This window comes from Astyanax mexicanus, chromosome 1, assembly GCF_023375975.1.
Source record: "Astyanax mexicanus isolate ESR-SI-001 chromosome 1, AstMex3_surface, whole genome shotgun sequence".
In the NCBI taxonomy this organism is placed as follows: Eukaryota; Metazoa; Chordata; class Actinopteri; order Characiformes; family Acestrorhamphidae; genus Astyanax; species Astyanax mexicanus.
The window spans coordinates 71,982,833-72,006,286 of NC_064408.1; the positions used below are offsets into that span (position 1 = coordinate 71,982,833).

Here is a 23,454-nt window from a genome sequence, read left to right on the forward strand (position 1 = left end):
AAGACAAAATATTGCCTCACATAATACCCACTGCCTTTTTTGCTATCGATAAGTGCTTAAATTGAAGGGGTTCTCTACTTTTTTTAAATTATTTTGTCAGACCATAAAGATTACTTGGAAAAAATATATAATCATATTAATTGCAACAAAATGGTTTGCATGTGTGAATGTATGAATATTTATGAGCAAGAGCTAAAATCCTATCTTTCTTCAGAGACCACTAATCCAGTGACATAAAGCAGGCTTATACAGAAACACCGGAGCATATTTATTTATAACAGCTCATGGCATTCATTCATACTAGAGACCACAAGTAGACATTTAAAAATGAATGAAAAACATGTAATGAGCCCTTTAAAGAAAAGCACCTGTTTATTCAAATTTCCTTTTCATGTTCACTACAGAGTGCAAGGGGTCACACACCAGCAGTTAATTTGCAGCATTTTAAAAATGGCAGCATCTTAAAAATGGCAGCAACAATAAATACAGTTTTTTATTTCACAATTCAATCATTTCATGTGCAATTTAGTTAACTGGAGAACTGCAGAACCAACAAAATTTGTTATACCTCTATTTCCAAATATGCTAAATACTTGCTTTTAGCTATCGGAGATAGTTCTGTAAGCATGGGGAAGTGCAAAATGTACCAAAAAGGGGGTTGGATAGCTAAAGTATATTAGTGTAAGAACCAAGCCTTTTTTTGTTTGTGCAAAAAAATATTCATTTAAATGTTAAAAAAACTGTACCAGCTCATCACTACTCCAAAAACAGAATATTATTTATATATTTAGTTCTAATCATCTGTCTGTTTTGATTTTGTCTCCTTCACCTCAGTGCTCACCCCCTCCTGGCATCCATATTCATATCACACCAATTAAGAAGTCATTTATTATTTAAAGCAATCCATGGCCATATTTATTTAAAAATCCTACATGTGGTGTCCAGGCACCCCTTTCTCTGAATAATTTACATAGCTTGGGAAGCCAGTGACCACATTAAAAACCCTGTTGTGCTTAAAAAAGAGAAATAAGGCCTTTAATTAGGACTCTATAAACTGTTCTCTTCTGCACAGCATTAAATATTTCTATTGTAGCTTAATTGTCTCAGTCTTCCAGAGTAATTGCGGGCGTATTGAATGATGTTGGGTAAATGTAGAATGTGATCATGAATTAATCATGTCTATCCTTTTAGTGGGACAGTAAGGGTCATTTGTTTAAATGCAGTATTCACAGAGGAGCAATGAAAGGGACAGTGCAAAATGCAAATGCCTACTTTAATGAGGGAAGCAAGGCAGCTTTGGGTGCATTTGGACCAAGGGAATATTGGAACTGAGGCTCCATCATAATTTCATTTGTTGCCATTACTTTCCTGCTCAAGCATGAAAATTACCCTTAAAGTCTGCGAACCAAAGTGCCCTTCTCTTCTGTGTCCTCACAAAATACCTGTGTACCTGTAGACCTTTACTATCTGTGTTATAATATAGAAGAGACCACTTAGAAATTATGAGTTTCTTTGATTTTACCAAATTGGAAACCTCTGGAATATAATCAAGAGGAAGATGGGTGATCACAAGCCATCAAACCAAACTGAACTGCTTGAATTTTTGCAACAGGAGTGGAAAGAAGTTATCCAAAAGCAGTGTGTAAGACTGGTGGAGGAGAACATGCCAAGATGCATGAAAACTGTGATTAAAAAACAGGATTATTCCTCCAAATATTGATTTCTGAACTTTATTAATATGGGCTTGTTTTCTTTGCATTATTTGAGGTCTGAAAGCTCTGCATCTTTTTTGTTATTTCAGCCATTTCTCATTTTTTTGCAAACACATGCTCTAAACGAATAATGAAATGAATTTGGGAGAAATGTTGTCAGTAGTTTTTAGAATAAAACAACAATGTTCATTTTACTCAAACTTAAACCTATAAATAGCAAAATCAGAGAAACTGATTCAGAAACTGAAGTGGAGCTGTTTATTATTTCAAAAGGAAATTCAAATAATTAATTTCAGAAACTGGAGCAATATACTTTACTTCAGAGAAGGCTTACTTGTTATTTTAAATAGCGAGAGTCATTAAAGCATTCTCAATTCGTAACAGGCGTTCTAATAAATGCCACAATGTTTCCCTGTGTGGCCAATCAGCAGTGTAAGCCTGTTCTTCTGAACTTTAAAAGTCAAAAGGAGCCACATCGTCTTGTTCTTTGCATTTTACTGCTGTATTTGAAGTCTCAGTTAAAGTTCTAGCGATGATGCTCTCTCATTAGTCACAAGATTTATTTCAATCCAGGGCTGCATTAATTTTTCACTGAGATCTTGCAGCATTGATGATGGTAGAGTCTGACCACTGCACAAAGCCTCCTCCAGCACATCCCAAAGATTCTCAATGGGGTTAAAAATGAACAATCTATGAGTGAAAATTCACAATTCCAGCTCCATGAATCCTGACATTATCATCTTGGAATATGCCCGTGATCATCAGGGAAGAAAATATCCATTGATGGAAAAACCTGGTCTATATTCAGTATATTCAGGTAGTCAGCTGACCTCATTCTTTCAGCACATACTGTTGCTGAATCTAAACCTGACCAACTGCAGCATCAACCCCACATCATTTACTTACTTAAATCCAGGTGGTGATTTTTTTTTTTTTTTTGGCCAGGCAGTGTTTATTGAATCTGGTTAACAGGGTGGAGCATAGTGATTTATTGACGTTTGTAGAACTAGTAAAGGTGTCAAACCTATTCATACCCTTTACTCAGGTAGAAGTATAGATACTAGGTTTTAAAAACTATGTCTGTAGAAGCTGAAATATAAACTCAAGGTTTTTACTCCAGTAGAAGAAAACTACTTAAAGTATGAAAAAGAAATTTAAGGGGATGGGGAGGGGGGTTATGCCATTGAGGACAAAAGCTCAGGCTGCACCACAGGGTCCTATAGTGCACTACCCACCTCCCCAAACACATTTTTCTAAACGCCATAATGACTATAAAATCAAGTTTGGGGTGCACTAGGTGACAATCTGAAATGAAAATGAAAGTTTAAATGTAAGGAGTAGAAAATAGGGAAGTGTTTGTACCACCTTACCACCAGACATCTCTGAGAAATAGTAACATATACATATTCATCTTCTCCCATTTGCTTCTTTTTGATCAGTGGTGCTGTGGGTCTGGCCTACTTGGAATTATTGTGTCCAAGCTGAATTATTCTCCGGACAGGGCATTGCAGTGCACTGCTGAATATGAAACGTTTAATTTTAAAATTAAAATGGTACAAGCAGTGGTCATCTCACACCTCGACTACTGCAATGTCATATTAACTGGCCTCCCGGCCTCCTGGTAGTAAAACCACTCCAGATGATCCAGAATGCAGCAGCACGTCTGGTCTTCAACCAGCCAAAACGGGTACATGTCACCCCGCTGCTCATTGAGCTCCATTGGCTACCAGTTGATGCTCGCATCAAATTCAAAGCTCTTACAATCGCCTAAAAGGTGATGACAGAACAGCTCCTTCCTACCTGCACTCACTCCTAAACTCTCATACAGAGTTCCCCAACGGTGGAACAAACTTCCTTCTACTACCAGATCAGGAGAATCTCTCTCTATCTTTAATAAACTCCTGAAGACAGAGCTCTTCAAAGAGTACTTACTCTCTTAACACCTCTAACAATCTAACTACTTCTAACCTCATTTCCTTCTTCCCCTCCTTCACTCCTCTATCCCTTCCCTCTATCTATTCCCTTTGACTTCCTTTAGGCCCTGTCTGAAGATGTTTTTTACCTTAAACTTCTACTACTTGAACTTACTCTATGTACATCTTTATTGTAAGTCGCTTTGGACAAAAGCGTCTGCCAAATGTAATGTAATGTAATGTAAAAAGACTAAAAAAGTGTCTTATATTATATTGGTGTAGTGTAGAAGTGACAGAAGGTATAAATGGAAAGTCCAGCTACAGTGTCTAAAGAATGCAGGGAAAAATGTATGTCAATGTGGGGAACACCTCTGTTCTCTATGTAGTAGGCCGTGGTTCAATTTCCTTCTCTGCCAAACATGTAAATGCCGTATTGATATCCTTGAGCAGGACTCCTAATTTTAAACCAGTGTTTCTCAGTGCAGGTCCTGGAGGTTCATATTGTGCTGCACTTAGTTTAGTGTCTTCCCTGTGCTAACACACCTCCTTTAACTCAGTATTGGGTTGATAATGAGCTGATTTGTTGAATCAGGTGTGTAAAAAGCAGAGCATTGGGCTTCCAGGACCAGGGTCAAGAAACACTGTTATACACCATGTTTTATAGTTGGTGTTTTCATAGTAATACCTTGTATTTCTGTAACGTATAAAGTGTCATAAAGTAGAGACTTTTTATCCGAGCATCAGTCACAGTCACTAAGCATGATAACAAACCATGTACTAATATTTTTAAAACTGGGAGATTTAGGAAAAAAAAACTATTTCTAGGTTTTCTAGCAATAATATTCTATAAAACTGTACCACAAAATGTTAATAACTCTTTTATACCGAGGGCAGTTGGGCTACATTAGAGGCTTTAGCCTCAGGTGTGCCTCAAGACCACAGATAAAAGAAGAGTATGCTGGTTGAAGAATAATAGTCTACCATTTATGCATAATGTATCTACGAACATATTTAGTTAATGTTATTTTAGTATTATTATTATCCCAGTTTGTTGTGTATGGCTCATTTCTCAAGTTCATGTTTGTACTTAAGGATTAATGACACGTTTAATTGTTTTTTTTCTCAGATAAAATTATTCGGCACAGAGCGTGCAGCCTGAAGGACACGGCCCATGCGATGATTGCTTCCGAGCTGGACCCAGAGTTTGACCGCACGTGTAAAGAGATCGAAGAGTCCCGCAGGAAAAGAGGTAAGAGGACGAAAACAGCATAGCCACACTTCATTTGTTATTTTTTTTTGTGTCCCAAGATGAAAACTGGGACAGTAATTACCACCGTTACTGCAAACACTGGCCAGTAGAGAATAAAGCTGAACCGGTGGGTCAGAACATTAGCCTTAGGTAGCCATCTTTCTATTCTGTGAAGCTCGTTCATCACAGAGTGGGGGAAAAAAATAAATAAATAAAAAAAGATAAGCTCAAAGAGGAGTATACCTTGAGGACCAAATATAAAAGATGATGATGTGATATTCCCTGTTAGAGCTCTATAAAAAAAATCTGTGTTTTATCCCCAAATTCCCCATTTTATTTTCTTTTTTTTTATTTATTAATTAATATTTTCTTTCCTGGATTTATTTTTTCCAAAATTCTAAATTGTTTTAAAGGAAAAATGCAGAATTTAGTATGTTTACATTTCGTACATACAACTGAAAATAGGATGTAGTAATACAACAAAGTATTTAGAAATAAATTTGCATTTATTACTAAAATATAACTAAAAATGTTTATACAATTGTATAAACTAGTGCAAACTTGCAACCACAAATTTAATGTACAAATTACTGTTCAAAAAAATTAGTTTTGAATTTATATTTAATTGGAACATAGGTTTGATTACTTAAAAATAACAAAAAACAAAACCAATCTGTAGTTTAAGGTCTCCTTCTGCTAAAATCTACTTTATCTTGTCCTTTGTGAAGTACAGTAGGTCTCTTTAGTTGGATATTGATGCTGCACATAAAACTCTTCCTAAACCTCCACTGTCTGCAGTCGCTAGTAAAAGGAAATGTTCAGAAAAACAAGTCAATCAGAAAAAGCATCGTGTCTGTCAACACGTAAATGAGTCTTTATGGCCTCACCCACCTTGGCTCGCGACCGCCAACTGCCAGTTTAAACTCTTTAAATTTGATTAAGGGGGGAGGCAGGTCTCTGCTGCAGTGCTGTTAGCCAATCAACAAGAGCAAGAGCCTGAATCGAGCAAGAGCCTGAATCCTGTCTTTCTTTAGAAACCACTGCTCCACTAAAATAAAGCAGGCTTATACAGAAACACCGGAGCACTTTTCTCACCAAAAAACAGCTCGCATGGCATTCATTCATACTACAGACCACAACTAGACGTTTTAAGATGAATAAAACGATTGAATGAGACCTTTAACCATTTTGACGAGCTTTGCTCTTTTCTCTTTTCTGGCTGTTTGGCTCTTTACAGTGTTTCATCAGCAAAATCATTCAAAAACTTGTGTCTTGTTTAGTTGCTTATTCTATTCTTATATGACTCGTTAAGCTTAATTTTGCCCTAGCCGTTGAGGTGAGGGTTGGGTTTAACATGGTCCTTGCCAGTGTTTTTTTTTTATTTTTTATTTTTTTAAATGTATTGTCTGTAGGTTGTTAGCAAAACTTTGTAAAAAGCTTTTTCAATACTAATGGTGAGGCCACTATTCTCACACAATACACTGTGATGTAAATATATAATGATGAAAGCATGTCAGCATGTGTAGTAAGCTCTAATAAGGGACTAAAAGGAAAAGAAATCAGTTTTTGTTCTAATACCATCTTTCTCTCTGAAACCCATTGTTATTCTTCAATTCCACAATGCCACCTGTGTTCTGTGCAACACTGAAATCACATAGAAATACTTTATCCTGTATAATAATTCTGACTAACTGTCACAAAGTTACAGACAGACACCTCTGTTAGTCTGTAATCTTGTGGCTTGCTCAGTTTGCTTTCATTTGCACGGTGCAGCGCTGAATGAATTTTGCAGGCTGTGGTGTGAACTGCTGAAGAGAAGTGCTGGTGAATATTTTATGCAGCACAGTGGAGATGTTAAAGGTATCAATTTTATAGAGTGAAGGCTGATTGTTCTGCACCTAGCTTTTACAGTTTATTACTTCCATCATGATTTAAATTAAGCGGAGCCCTCTGTCTATCTGTCTGTATAAAGCTGCAGAGAGTCACGAACAGACTGACTCGCTCACTTTCTTTGTTCTTCGCCTCACTCCAGTGCTTTTTCAACAGCCAGCTAACTGTCACAGCTACAGTACAAACACATGCTTTGAAACTTTTGTGTGGTCATATCCCTCCTGACCTCAGCTTGTCAATATCTCTGTGGTAAGTCGTGCTTCTATATGAACTCCTCTAGAACTGGAGACCCCGCTTCAGCAAGCACCTGCTCCAGCTGCCACGGCAGGCAAGAGGCCTGCAGGAGACGAGACCACCGGGAGCACCTCTCAGGGCGATGGAGTGGACAAGCACTGCAGCAGTGAGTACCCAGTGCACACCACCAGTCAACACCAGGTTTTAAGCTGCTCTGGATGGCTGCTCATCTGAAATTATTTATTATTATTTGAGTTTCATCAGCAATGCTTATGTGTATGTCTTGATTGCTTATAGGCTTGGGGGACTGCGTAGTTAATTAGTGCTTTTTGAAGCAAGAACAGCCCTTGAGCCAGTGTCAGGGGATGATGCACTCACTGGCTTGCTGAAGAGCAGTTGTTCACATATACACATAACTCTATCATCATATATATAGGATTTCAGGTTCTCGCTTTTTTTAAAAGGGAAAGTATTGGAAACTAACACCTACACTTAATAACCTAAAATTCCAAGGCGCAACTTACTGCACTACATTTTTGAATTTTGAGGCCAACTCAACTTTTAAGTTTTGAAGAAACCATCATAAGTTGTGGCAACTTTATAAAACTTAAAATTCAAGTCTTAGGCATCACCAACTTAAAAGTTCACTTTTTAGTTTTTAATGTAATTTCTATGAAATGTGTATTGTAAGTTCTGCTGACTATACTTTAGAATCAAGTAAAAAAATTGAGCTATGTCTATAACACATTTTACGTTAATCAAATTTATGTAGATGGCCAAAAACAATATATTTTGTTAATTCAAGTTAGCAACTGGGAACTGAGAATGTATGATGACTATTACATATTTGTCTTAGTATCATTCATGACCAAATATGACCAGCTGGACCCATATAGCCAGCATATAGTCACACTCAGCAACACAAAAAAAAAAGAAACTTCCTCTTATAGCCCTCAACGCTGAGACCAGACAGTTCACTATTATATAACACATGCAATATAAATCCTCAGAGAAACAGTCTGTGGAGAGTGACTACACACTGATGGTTATTGAGAGATGGGAGGACATGCCCAATATGCTAATAGTCTGACCAACATCAGGGGAAAACCCCTGCAGAATTGCTCAGTAGACCCCGTTTACCTAAAGAGATGGAATAAGCATGTGCAGAGTAGTTGGCTCGGCCTCAACTGGAGTTTAACTACAATTTGTACATTTTGCAAACAGATTATTTAGTTAGAAACTTAATAAAGTTAGTTGAGGCAATTAATTTGCTATAGTCTACAATGCAATTCAATAGTTTGTTTTTGTTTAGCTGACTTAAAAACACATTAAGGAGAAAAGTTGAATGATTTTTACAGTGTATTGAGAAGAATACTAAGAGTCTGACCTGTGAGTTTTCATTAATTTGTCCTACCAAATTAACCCCAAGTTATATTTTCTAAATCCATCCCCTCACCTAATGAGATACATATGCTCCATAAATACGTTTTTGAAAGATTTGTACACCTCCTCTACCTTTTTACAGTTGTTTTAGGCAGTTATGAGAAACAGCTTTCTGCAATAATTCACAACCATCAGAATGAGGGGGGATTAAATCTCAGTGTTTTTAAGAGTAGCATGGTTGCATGTTGCTGTCAGATGGGCTGTTTGTTTTTCTACTGATGGTCTCCTCTGATGATTTTCAGCACTATAGTCTCTAGTGTTTACTTGTAAAGAGTGGTTCAGTAAAAACAATAAAAATCATCAGCTGCACTACTATAGACAGAAACACCTTGTTTATGAAAGAGGTCAGTGGAGAATGGTCAGACAGGTTGGAGCTGAGATAGCTCAGATAAATACTCTGTTCAATTGTAAGTAAGCAGAAAAGCACCTCAGTATGTACAATACACATTTGAATCTTAGGGTGAACTGGCTTCAACAGCAGAAGATTGTCTTGAATTTCACTTCCCTCAGCAAAAAAAAGAAAGCTGCTACTACACGGTTTATGAATGGAAAAATATTGTTTGGTAATTAAAGGTGTCATTTTGCTAAAAAAAAAAAAAGCATTTAGTACTTGCTCTTTTTAAAATACAGTAGGTCACTTTGAGTTGTATATTTATGCTGCAGGTGATACTGTTCTTCTACCCTCATTGCCTGCATTAGCCAATAAGAGAAAACAAACAGAAAAACAAGTGAATTAGGAAAAGCTGCCAGACTGCCCTCAACCCATGAAATACAATTTATTGCCACATCCACCTTAACCTGCAACCGTATACTAAAGAGATATGTTTTCATATTATGAACACTCATGAGGAAACTCTGACGTTCTTCCTCACCCACTTCTCCACATAAATAAAACAGCCTGAAACAGGAGCACCGTAACACTTTTCACAAAATGATTAAATGAGACCTTTAATCTCTATTTCTGCTAAATCATATGGATGTTGGTAGGGTCCCACCACCAGTTATTAAAAACACTGGTACACACAACTTTTACTCTTTGGCATTCTGGGATTTAAGGGATTTAACAATGCTGTCAATGCTAATTCCTACCATAAAAGCTGTGAAAGAGAAAAACTCTGCAAAGAACTAATCAAAATCTGTATTTCGGGTATGGATGAGACTTCTCCTGAACCATGAGACACACATTTTTCTGTTTTTTTTTTTTTTATTTGTCTATATATGGAAGTTCTGTTTGAAGCGATACTGTGTTTAAGTCTTGGCTCCTATTCCCCCTGAACAGTGTGTTGATTTAAAAAAAAAAAAAAAAAATTATATAAAACCAAATATATCCACTTGGGTAACTGAGACTATGAGCATTATATTGTTTATTGGAAGATGCTGAAGGCACATACCTGCCAGTGCAGTGCAATATCAGGAAGTTCAGGAAGCTTTCTTGACCTGTCCTGTAAACCAGCTCAGCTTGTCAGCATGGTGCCACTCAGAAGGTCTTCTTTCAGCCCAGGTGCTGACGGCTAAGCAGGCCTGATAAAAGGCGGGCTCCAAGCAAGCGCTGTGTCCATAGCAGTGCAAAGCTGCTTGGGGCAGCACAGCAAGACCTCCTCATTACACTCACTCACAGGCCCCCCTAAGGAGCCGAGCAGAACACTAGCCAGCTACACACGGTATCGGCTGGGCCCTCCCGTGGTAAAGCAGCAGATGGAGAGGGTGGTTTTACAGGGAGTGAGAGAATAATGCTGCAGCAATGAGGGAGTAAGAGGGAAGATTAGTGCTTTCTCTTGATCTGGTTGGGGATACCACTGCTGGAGGCAGAATATTAATTTTATTAGGTGGAATACAGCTTGGGTATTTTTGCCCATGCATGAGAGAGTTTTGCTCTTCAGAAGATCTTTGTTGGTTGTGTGCAGTCTCTTCACGCTGCCAGGCCTGATTGAGCTGTAAGGCTTTGCAAAGCTGCTTTGCATTGCCAGTCTAGGCTAACTAAGCCAGTACAAAAATTCTCTCAGTTCTCAGCCAACATGGGCTCATTAGACTGAGAGGATTTCAGATGGAGGCATCACACAGGACTACAGGAGACGTTGCAGATTTGTTAAGCAAGACTCCAAGACCACCAAGTGCAGCGTCTCTATATCTCAGTGACGTTTTTGCTGTTTATATTGTATATATTTTTCACTTTATTATAAAGTAAACTTCTGATCCAAGTGGATATTATTAGTAATCACTGTATAACAAATACTATGATTCATTTTAATTGATTGATCTGTACGCATCGTTACCTAAACTGGTGCTACACTGCTGTTCATAATATAATAGAAATAATAATGATATTTAAACATTTGCTTACAGCAACGTTGTCTGTGGTAAAAGATAATGTAATGAAATCTCTCATTAAAAATATATACACTGTATTTTTTTTTTGCAGTATGTTCCCTTTTGACCACAAACTTAATTATATTTTGTTGACATTTTAAGTGAAACACCAATGCAAGGTAGCACATAATTCTGAAGTAGAACAAAACCGATAATTTTTTTAATCAAATAAAAAATAAAAAAGTGTGACTTGCAAAAGTATTCATCCCCCTATATCAGTACTTTGTAGAGCCACCTTTCGCTTCGTTTTTTTCTCGCCACTCTTCTATAAAGGCCAGATTTGTGAGAGTGCACAACTTATAATGGTCCTGTGACCATGGGCCTTTTGACTGCTTCTCTGACTAGTCCTCTCTTTGCTCGAACTAATGATGAGATCTTTCATTCTGCTTGCTCCTCTTTAGGTAGTCTATTGACTTTAGTGATGTGTGTGTATAGAATCTTTACCATGCAGTTTCAGATGCTGTTATGTTTTCTTCAAAAAAATTGTTTTATATTCAAGGGCATTTACACACACTTGCTCTGAATGAATAAGTTGAAGCAGTCATGTTAATATGCACAAAATGAATCAATCACATGAGCCCCCATGTGAACCTGATAGCAGAACAGATAGCTTTCACACCTGCAGCAGACTGCACCAGAGTGAGTTTCCAGGAGGTTTTAAAAGTCTGTTTTCAGAAGGACCCAAGATTGGAACTCTGAATGACTTCTGAGCTTAAAAACAGCTTTTACACTTTACCACACTTATTTAACTCGCGGAGCAAGCGGTCCTGAGTCCAGATTTGCTGGTTAAATCTTCTCTGCACTGGCTTGGCAATGTTTAAGGATGAGAAGGGTGATGCATGATTTAGCTCAGGGAATTGGGTTTCGGTATCAACACTAAAAAAAAATAAAACAAAAAAAACGAATCAAGATTTACAGTTGTGGTCAAAAGTTTACATACACTTGTAAAAAAACAATGTTATGGCTGTCTTGAGTTTTCAATAAGTTCTACAACTCTTATTTTTCTGTGATAGAGTGATCGGAACACATACATGTTTGTCACAAAAAACAGTCATAAAATTTGGTTCTTTCATAAATTTATTATGGGTCTGCTGAAAATGTCACCAAATCTGCTGGGTCAAAAATATACATACAGCAACATTAGTATTTGGTTACATGTCCCTTGGCCATTTTCACGGCAACTAGGCGCTTTTGGTAGCCATCCACAAGCTCCTGGCAAGCTTCAGGTCGAATGTTTGACCACTCTTCTTGACAGAATTGGTGCAGTTCAGCTAAATGTGATGGTTTTCTTGCATGAACCCGTTTCTTTAGCACTGTCCACATGTTCTCAATGGGGTTTAAGTCAGGACTTTGGGAAGGCCATTCTAAAACCTTAATTCTAGCCTGGTTTAGCCATTCCTTTACCACTTTTGATGTGTGTTTTGGGTCATTGTCTTGTTGGAACACCCAACTGCGCCCAAGACCCAACCTTCGGGCTGATGGTTTTAAGTTTTCCTGCAGAATTTCTAGGTAATCCTCCTTCTTCATTATCCCATTTACTTTCTGCAAAGAACCAGTTCCACTGGCAGCAAAACATCCCCAGAGCATAATACTACCACCACCATGCTCGACAGTAGGCATGGTGTTCCTGGGATTCAGCCGAGTCTTAAGGTGCCTTTTCTGGAGCAAGGGCTTCTTTCTTGCACGGCAGCCTCTCAGTCCATGGCGATGTAAAACACGCTTGACTGTGGAGACTGACACCTGTGTTCCATCAGCTTCCAAATCCTTGCAGACCTGCTTCTTGGTGATTCTTGGTTGACTCTTGACCATCCTGACCAATCTCCTCTCGGCAGCATGTGATAGCTTGCGTTTTCTTCCTGATCGTGGCAGTGACACAACTGTTCCATGCACTTTATACTTGCGTATAATTGTCTGCACAGTTGCTCTTGGGAACTGTAGCTGCTTTGAAATGGCTCCAAGTGACTTCCCTGACTTGTTCAAGTCAATAATTCGCTTTTTCAGATCCACACTGAGTTCCTTTGACTTTCCCATTGTAGCTTTTGTAGCTGAGTCTAATCACTGGGTCAAATGAGCCCTATTTAAATGGGCTCATGAGAAGTCAACAGCTGTAGTCAATCAGAATCACTTACAAGAAGTGAAGAGGCCATGACATGAAGCTAATTTGATTGACACAACTCGCTACATCACCAAAATTGACAAATTTTGTTGCTGTATGTATATTTTTGACCCAGCAGATTTGGTGACATTTTCAGCAGACCCATAATAAATTTATGAAAGAACCAAATTTTATGACTGTTTTTTGTGACAAACATGTATGTGTTCCGATCACTCTATCACAGAAAAATAAGAGTTGTAGAACTTATTGAAAACTCAAGACAGCCATAACATTATGTTTTTTTACAAGTGTATGTAAACTTTTGACCACAACTGTAGATAGAAAGATTAAGGCAAATGAAGCAGTTTGTTTAGCTCTGCGCTCAGATTGACAGATGTACTGAAAATGGCTCCATTTTCAGGCTTTTAGGTTCTTTCGCAATAAAGCCACATGGGAGGATATTCAGTGTGCTTGTGGCTCATTATCGTGTAGAATAATGTATTACCTAACGTGATTTATGCTGCAAAGCAGAACATTTAAATAATCTTGATTTACACATGCTCAGACTTTCTTGCAACTCCACACGGGACTGGGATCCCACGTGAAAACACTGAAGTCACTGCTGCCAGTCATGAACGCTCCCTGCATTTTCCTGTAATTCACTATTTTCATACATCTGCATTTTGCTGATTGATGCATGATGCCGAGTGAATGTCTCTGTCTTTCTTTAGCAAATATGAGAGAAGAATGTAAATAGTGAGAGCTATAGACAGTAAACTTTTGTGCCATTTAATAGGGAATCTCTCTCTGTGTCTCTTGCTTATTCTCACAAATACCCAGTTGGGGCAAGTGTATTTAGTGGTCACTGGTTCTTTAAAAAGGTTAAAAATTGGATTATCATATAAAGAATAGAAATGGTGGAGGGGCCATTGTTTAACTGTTTAAGAAAAATAACACGTTGTTGTTGTTGACTTTGTCTTTGTCACCCCAATAAATGGTGTGTTAGGTTTAGGTTTAGGTAACTATTGCTGGGTGATATTGTGTAAAAAATATTTATTTATTTATTTATTTATTTATTTTTTTAATTTTGTGAATTACACTTTTGGTTCTTACATAACAACTTGCAAAACATTTTTTTTTACTTTTTTTATGAATAGTAAGCAGCCCCATCAACCTTACACCCAGCTTTAATATTAAACATGGTACAAACATGATGTCCTTGTATTTCAGTTGAAAATATAGTTTCTTACAGAAGCAAATGTCTATCTGCTGAGTATCCCCTTTGGCAGCTTCTATATGTAAAGATATACAATCTTGATTATGCCATTTTGAAATTTCATTAAAACACTAATTCTATTAACCTCCCAGCCCTAATACAGCTCTGGAAAAATTGAGACCACTTCAGTTTCTGAATCAGTTTCTCTGAGTTAATTATTTATAGGTTTATGTTTGAGTAAAATGAACATTGTTGTTTTATTCTATAAACTACAGACAACATTTCTCCCAAATTTTAAATAAAAATATTGTAATTTAGTGCATTTATTTGCAGAAAATGAGAAATGGCTTTCAGACCTCAAATAATACACAGAAAAAAGTTCATATTTGTAAAGTTTTAAGAGTTCAGAAATCAATATTTGGGGGAAAAACCCTGGTTTTCATGCATCTGGGCATGTTCTTCTCCACCAGTCTTACACACTGCTTTTGGATAACTTCTAGCTCATTTAGACCCCATCTACACCTGGTCACTCAATGTGTCCTGAGAATCAGGACATTACATTTCATATTCTGTTCCATACAGCAAACGTAAATTCCTCTTTTAAACATCTTTAGATGGTGGAGACAATTTTGAGCCACATTCTAACAGTTTTAAAACACATTTGTGTCTCTAATAATCACTAGACACTCAAAACGTCCTGTGAAGTACAGCAAACACTGCACTTCACTGTATGGCACTTTTGTTCTCTAAAAGCAAGACATTTATAACTTTATTCGTATTTAAGTCACAGAGCTTTTAACCACGCTCTTGTTACCATTGATTTGAATGTGTGATTGATTTTGTGTGAGAAGAGCGAACACTGGATTAAGTTTCTCCTCTGCGCTTCCTCTTTCAGCCACAAGATGGTGTATGTCCCTCTGGAGTCTCTGATTTAGTGGGCCCCATGCTGAGGCTGTAAACTACAGTGGTCCATCTTTTCCCTGAAAAAAGAATGGTTATATCCTTGAGAGATGAGAGGGAACCTGTTAGCTGTAATAAATACTGTGGGATGAGATGTAGGGGCTTTCATCCAAGACTGTGTAATATTTCTTCTGAGAGTAAAGGTCGTGATATAATGACCACACTTCAGAACTTGTTCTTTGGCATGACTGTTTGGTGGACGTGCCAGAGTCAGTTTGAACAACGTGTTTCACAAACCTTATTCTCTTTGTGTGGACTGTCTTTACCAATTATAGCTTAAATATCATCATAATTCCATTTTTTCTCCTGTTATAATGGAGATTTTTTTATGAAAAATGTAAATCTGTCTGATGCCTTATGGTGATGTAATAGGATGGGCTATATTCTCACACTTCACTTTAATGGAAGGTAACATTCTCACTTTTGAAGTTTGCTGCAGTTAATGATGTTTTTTTATAAATACTATGTGTGTTAATTGCAGTTGTGTCAATTGTGAGACATATCAGTCATCTGATCATGTTTTTTTTAGAGCTGACGTTTATATTTATAATAGAGAATGAAAACTAGTGGGTACAATCGATATGTTGATATGTATTGTGCTGATATGTTTTTTTGTTATCTAACCTTTATTAGATTTAACTGTGAGGCGCAACGGATTATAAGGCACACTATCAATAAACGTCTATTTTTTATTTTTTTTTAAACACAAGGTGCACTGGATAACGCATTTTATGCTAAGCTAGTGACTATTAGTAGGAACAGGGATGTCGCCATGTTTTCATTCTAAATTCAGCTAAAGCTAAGTTAAGTAAACAAAACTGTAATACTTAAAAACAAAAACATAACATTTAGATAAAGCCAGGCGGACACTGTGCGATTGTAGCCCGATTTTTAAGCCCGATCTGGTCGGATGCGACTGAATTTCATGATCGGGCCGAATTTTAGCTTGATCGTGCGTCGTTTGTCGTGCAGTGTGAGAGGGGAAGCGATGTCCGATTAATTGCCCATACGAGCTGCGAATGAGCAGTCGGACGCGACCAGGGATTTCTGACATGCCAGAAATTTTGTAGCTGAGCTCTGCAGATCCTGTCGTACATTGGAGACAAGGGCGGAGCAAACCCCCGGGCAACAAAACGGGACCAACCTGGAGGCGGTGGGGAAGGAGGAGGGTAAGAACGACCATCAGCGTCTGAAAGGCAGCAAAGGTACTGAATGAGTGATCTTATTTAAAGGCAGAGGGAACAGCTGATTGGATAGGTAATTAGGTGACGTAGCATTGGAGTCTTTAGTAGAACTTTCGCTGCGCTTTCATTTCTCCTTAAAAGGGGTTGGAGACCATTGCTATAGGCTCATGTGTGGCTCCTGAATTCTGTTCTACAGGCAATGAATTGTATGCAGATTTTACAAACTGCAACAGTGAGTGCTTTTATACACCTTTCTGTGAATAGGTTGTGATCTTATCTTGTACAAACCAAATGATATAGGCAGTAATACAAACATCCTACCTACACAGGAGATGTCTGTGATTTTAAGCTTGATGATTGTGATTATGATGCTTTACAATGCTGCCCTATATTCATTTTTGACATTCATGGTCAACAAATAGTCATGTGTACTTGAATTAAAGATTCAATGCAGATTCAATGTGTCCTTCACCAATCTGTGCACTAAACATACACACACTAGTGGCCTCACTAGGGGCAGCTTACAACCCTGTAATCAATAACCTGGTGCTAGAACCACTGAGCCACCACAGCAACTTTCTTTAGAGAGTAATAAAGACTAATGAAAGTATCATTGTTGGTGTTTTGTTTCTTGAAACAATTTTCCCATCAAGGCAGGTTGCCAAGTAGCTCCCTGGCTGCCTAAACTGCATTTAGACAACTTCATTTGCTGGCTAAACTATTGTTAGAAAATGTAGCCCATTGCAAGCAGCTCATCTATATGTATCAACTTTTGGCTGCTTGAGAGCCACACACTGCTGGGCGTTTTTCTAACTCAACTTTAAATGGAAAAGTAAGAATAGGAAACTGGATCCCGCTGAGAACTTTGCTGATACTGCTGCTGATTTAGGGCCTTTGAGCAAGAGGTATTTCTCCTCTCATCCTGGTGCTCTGTGTTTATCCATTTTGGATTTGCTCTTCAGGCTGTTTTCTGATGTAGTCTTAAAACACGACAAACATATTCATCATACTTAGGTTGGACACACAACCCATCTGTGTAGTGAACACCCGCAGTGACATACAGTGGTGCTGGAAAGTGGGTGAACTAGGGCTGCACAATAGATCATTTAAGCATTGCCATTGTGATGTGCGCATGCGCAGTAGTCACACCGCAGGGCGTGTGATGTCACCTGAGGCAGGTAAATCAAACGCGCCATGTTGCAATGTTTCGATTCTTGACACAAGCAGTAGATACACAGTGCTGTCTCTGTGTCTGTGTAAGTGACAGGCTGCTGCTGCTTGAGAAACGAGAGAGGGAGGGGGGTAAACATGCGGTAAACGCATGGCTTCCACATGGCTGGGCACGTGCGTGAAAACGTAACAGATGACAGTCTGTCGAAAGCTGTGCACCTCAGTCCAGCGCAGTTTTGCTCAAATATTTTCACTTACAGCTGAAATCGCGCTTTTAATCCCAGAAAAAAAAACATTCTTATTTATCTTTAAAAAGCCGTTTAAATGCCTGATTAATGGGCAGATTATTGTTTTTTTTTGTTTTGTTTTGTTTTGTTTTTTTCCTCAGATTTTGAATGCTCCACTGACTCTAAAGTGCTGACTTTGCTCGCGGTCGGTCTGGATCTCTGAGTTGTGGCGTCACGGGTTCTGCATTGTATTGCAATATTACATATTTGTAAGTGAGATAATAAAAGAACCCAACCCCTTCCCCAACCTTGTTCAGCAATAACCGCAACTATATACATTTTCAGTAACTGTTCATCAGTCCTGCACACCAGTTTGAAGAAATTTTAGCCCATTCCTCCATACAGAACAGCTTTAATTCTGCAATGTTGATGGGTTTCCTCACCTTAACTGCTCTCTTCAGGTCCTTCTACGACATTTATGATGGGTTAAGGTCAGAACTTTGACTTGGCCATTCTGGAACATTAACTTTATTATTTTTCCATAAGCAGATGTCTCTAGAATTCTCTGATACATTTCAGTATTTATTGTTCCATCAGTGGAGGCAAGCCATCCTTGTTCTTGGAGTGATCTTTCCATAAACATATGTTGTGAGGAGCAGACTTTGATAGATCCTTGTTTTTAACATTCCATTGATTAATTACACCTTCTAACTGGGTTCTCTTTATCTACAGGACTTTGTATACTAAAAATATCTATATACTTTTTATATCTAAGAAATATAGAAAATTCTAAAAAGCTCCATTGTAAAGTGAGCACACATGCCTGAAGCAGTGGGTGCTCAGGGAGCAGTGATGTTAAGACCAACAATGGCTCTTGCCAAGCCTTGGTATCAAACCCCACAACCCTGAATGGTGTAGTGTCATAAAACTGCAGAATGGTGCTGAACGGGTCTTTGGAGGATCCTATTTCAGACATGCATTGTTTTCAGACATGTAGCTGGTTGGTTGGCTAATTGAAATTGGTCCGTATATGCCTATAATGAACCTTCCCTCCCATTGTATTTATCAGTTATTAGTTTTCATTAGTCTCCTTTGGCCCCTGACCTGGCTGTTCTAATGTGCAAGGGTTCGATGAAGGTCCCTGATAATTCCTTTGAGGCCAATATATATTTATTCATTTATTTATTCATTTATTTATTAAAAAAAAATTTGCAGCGAGATGCTATTGACCTTGGCAGACCAGGCAGTTTATGGCCTGGAGAATGCTGTAATGGACACCTGAAAGAAGAAACCTCTTCGGTTTCTGCTCATGGAGGCCCACCTGTGGAGCACAGAGATCTCACTGTTTCATTTGCTGGTGGCACAGTGCTTTCTACTACAAGCCCCCGAGGCATAGAGTTGGCTGACCAGAATGCCTCCCTTCAGGCATTAGACTACATTCCCCAAGATGGTGGGGGTTCTCTGCTTCACTGGCTTATAGCTGCTGCAAAGTCTGGCTGGGTTGGACACTCTTCTTCAAAGCTGGCATGGCTTTCAGTGGTGCTGGCCTAGTTGTTTAACTGTATGGCCAAGAAAACATGGGAATGGTGCATGCTCACATTTGAGTCCATCCAATAAAATGTAGGCTTGGTTAAACTGCATGTTTCCCAGTAAGCTCGTTTTTTTGTTTAATTATACAAAATTATGATATCTGAAGCTTTTAATAGGTCAGAGGAAGTATTGTGCCCTTTCTTAAGAAGGGTAGTGATGGAACTGAGAAAGTCAACCCCACTGTGCAGTTTGAAGGGTTCTGTTTCAATACAATTCCAAGAAAATTGCATTAATTTTGCGTGGGTACGTGTGACTGACATTCTTTGTCCTGTTGTCTCAAAAAAAGCAGTTCAACTTTCAAGGGATGCTTATTTTCACTGGGAGACTCAGAACTTTAAGAAAAACAATTTTCAGGAAAACTGTTGAAAGAGTGAGCAAGCTGTGCTTATGAAAAATCTGAAAGACTTTAACAAATCCAGCATTTCTTCTTAAAATCATACACAGAATATTTTTTCTGTCCATTGATTTTGACAGTAAGGACAAAAGGGCAGTAGCTCCTGCTTTACTGCATGTCCCTGTTCTGTCAGCAGTGTTTGAGAGCGTGCTAATGTAATTTTAGACAAACGATTACCCTTAAAAACATCACTAATAATCTAAACTCTGTTACAATGTATTACATACAGTGAGAAGCCATAAAATGTATAGCTTGCATTTCCCTGATGGTGATATAATAATCATGCAATTACTAAGTGGGCACGCTTCTAATATTACATAATTGATAATGATGACTGTATTGTGCACAGATGGTATGCAGCACTGTTAACGTTGTCACGTTCATTTGCTTGGAAACAAAAACATTGCCAGCCTACTACTGTGGTACTGTTCTTCTGGATAAGCCTAAAGTCTGTTAGACTTTTTACTGGAGTATAGAAGTTACGTTGTCTTAGATGTCATGAAATTTCCTTTCTTGAGATGTGATGTCAGACCTTTAGTTGCTGCTTGTTTCTAGGTCTCTTTTCCTCGTTTTGTTTTTAGTAACCCCACTGATACCTGGTCACTTTGTGATTAGTATCTGAATTGAGTTATGATAAGATTTGAGCCTCATGCTTTTACACATTTACACAGTAAAATGATCTAATAATATTTAATTTCTTTTTTTCCATAGAATATTGCAGTTATGATTTAAATATATATTTCTATCCATTAAACCCCAAACCTATATTAGTGGTTAGCATATCTATAAAATATAATGATTAAGTTCTTTCCACATAAAATATTGCCAGGGTTCTCAGATTAAATGCAGTTGTCAGAATAAAAAAACAAGTCTCTGGAAGAGCAGGCTGCATCTTCACACATACACTTGCAGGCTATTGGCTAATTCAAATTGCAGCTCATGCGATTGTAAAATTGCATCCATTCAAATCGTGATTTCAGTTGAAAACGATTAATCGTACAGCCCTAGCTCTATCTCTCGTGTCTCTAGTTAGTCAGTAAATCTGATTGCTAAAATCTGAAATCTTGTGTTTCAGCTGTGCTAAGAGAAGTTTTAGTTTTTGAATGTGACTTGGAGAAAATTGTGTTTACACTATTATACCATGGCTAAAACGTGTCTGACAACCATCTAAATTGCTTTGAGTGATCAGATTCAGATTCATCTGCTTTTAATGTCTTTTGACACTTTTTTTGCACATGTGGCTTGAAGTCCTTTAGATATAATACTGATGCTCAAGAACATGCTTAACATGCCATGAGTCAGTAAGGAAACAGGCAAGAGCAGATGGTCCTGCTGATGGGTTTGCTATGCTGATACTTTTAACCTGTGAGAGTAGAGAGACTTTGTGAAATTTCTGAATGATTAAAGCAGTATTGTTGTAGGGGTGGGGGAAGTTTTTGATTCTGAATTTGTTCACAAATGACAAAAATCAAATCAGAACTGACAACATTTTTGCGTAACAGGCACAAATTCTCTCCTCCTAGTACGCATGTATGATTCCATGTTCTAAAGTGTGCTTGTCGTTTGATCTCGCATTTGCATATTCTATATATTCTGAATATTCTCATTCCAAAAGCATCAAAACTGCCCTGAGATAAACAAAAAGCATAATACTTCATTCATTTGCAGCTGAAACACACATCAGAAACAACATTAAAACCAGCTATATACTGTATATTATCACTGACCAATGAAAACTTATCTCCAAAACAGTAATTTACCTTAACTTTTTTTGGAAGTCAGTGTAAAAAGAGTTCCCCTCAGGTCATTTTGGAGAATTTCTATTGGTCCATTCTTAAAATTTTTTGGCACAGTGTAGAGGATAGTTGGTGTGTTCAAATTATATAGTAAACCAAAAATCAACAAAAATGGAGATGCTTGTTTTTCATTGGACAGCAACGATATACATTACTCTGGTCGGTCAGCCATAACATTATAATCACCTTCTTGTTTCTGCTTTCCTTGTAGCTGCCTTACCAATACCATAACATTAATTCTAGATTTTTATATTATTAATCATTTGATTAATTGAAATAACTATGCTATTTTCCAGTACATAGAAATGGCTATTAAATAGCGTGATTCATTATGGATCATTACAGATATTTTATGAGAAAAGGAGTCCAGTATACAAGAAAAAGATGCATAAGGTGCTTAGAGATTTACACCCCTAGTAATATTGTTATTAACTCTTTTAGTTAAAGCAGTTAATTTGCATTTTGGTTGCATGAGTGGTATTGATGCTGTCTAAATACTTATGAATCTGACTTCTTTTACTGTGAGTGAAAGAACAGTAATTTGTATGATCTTACCTCATATTCTAATTGTTGCAGTATCCAATATCATCAATCATCTGTTCAAGCCTATTGTGACCACCAAGTGTTTGTCATCTGGCTTTAATGAGGACAAAACTACAGTTGTTACTAGCAGTGTGTTTATTATACCCAGCTGGGTTTTAAAACTAGCAGCTTTGAATATAAGAGAACACTGAGCCAAGTTTAAACAATCATCCATGAAGCAATATTGCCTAGCTGGCAATGGCTAGTTTTTTATGCATTGAAAAATAAGGGTGATGTTTAAATGAATGCCTGTAGGTGTGCCTTAAGGTTGTGTTTTCTTTTCTTCTTTTAAACTAGAATGAAGCATTGCATCACCCTCAATTACTACCTTGCACGTAGTGTAAGCACTGCTTCTGTTTGTGAAAGAACAGCTGCCCCCTCGGAATGATGCTCTGTTTCCTCTGGGGTCTCTTTGAGGGCAGGTGTGAAATGCTCTATGATGTGCTCCGTGCTTCTACACCTGCTCCTACCTGACGGACAGAAAGAAAGAGAGTCTTAAGACGTGTTTTAAAGAACAGGGAGAAGTAGCTCCGTTCTCATCAGCTTGGGCTTTTAAAGTGTTTAATACCTCGTCCTTCAAACCTTTACACAGAACCCTATTAAAGTCTGTGCTTAGTCATTGGAAGAGTAACTGCTCCCTGTGGCTTTAGTTAGTGTGGTGGCCAAAGCTTTTACAGCCTTGCCTTCTGTGTTGTTCTTGCTCTTAAGACCACAAAGTTAAACGTATGAGACCAGACAGATGACCTCTGCAGTATTTCTTTTTTTGTTTGCTGGAAGTTTGTGACCTTAGCACATCTTTTATATTATATTTCCATATCCAGTCGGAGTTTATGGGATTAAAAGTGATGTTTTTAAACAGTGGCGGCTTGGCTTGCCCAGCCCAAATGGGCAGAGGAACCTAGTTGCATAAAGCACTGCGCACACAGTGAGACCTGAGCTGTAAAGTTCCCATCAAATCCCCATTTGTTCCAGGATATTAACCTCAATGCTTCCTACCCACGTCTCCTTCAAACATCCACAGTTTCTCTCTCTCCCTCTCTCTCTTACATTTTTTTCTCTTTTACTTTCTCGCTTTCTCTCTGTCTCTAAGTAATAGGATATTGAGAATATAGGATGGGATGAAGTCATTGTCCTGTCATTCTTACTAGAAAGAAAGTTTGAGTCAGGAAGCATGATCAGGATTTCTTTCTTTCTTTCTCTTTTTATTTTTTCTGTCTTTCTCTCTCTTTCTTTCTCTCTATTTGAAATATGCAGTAAATTCACTATAACTCTTTTTAGGTAGATAGATAGATAGATAGATACTTTATTTATCCCAAAGGAAATTTAGGCATCCAGCAGCAACAACACAATACAATAAGAAACATACTCAGACAAATCAAAACACAGAAGAATAGAAAATATATAAGGCTATAAAAAAAAACCTAACTATACA

The 23,454-nt window shown here is 37.9% G+C and overlaps 1 protein-coding gene across 2 annotated transcripts in view; it reads left to right on the plus strand.

Annotated features, from left to right (window-relative positions):
- atad2b (ATPase family AAA domain containing 2B) overlaps positions 1–23,454 on the plus strand; it is a 112,899-nt gene that overhangs the window by 48,201 nt on the left and 41,244 nt on the right. For both annotated transcript variants that reach the window (XM_022686643.2, XM_022686646.2), the window contains exons 23-24: positions 4,752–4,874; positions 7,045–7,164. In XM_022686643.2, the coding sequence (XP_022542364.2) occupies positions 4,752–4,874; positions 7,045–7,164 (243 nt within the window). The remainder of the gene's footprint in view (positions 1–4,751; positions 4,875–7,044; positions 7,165–23,454) is intronic.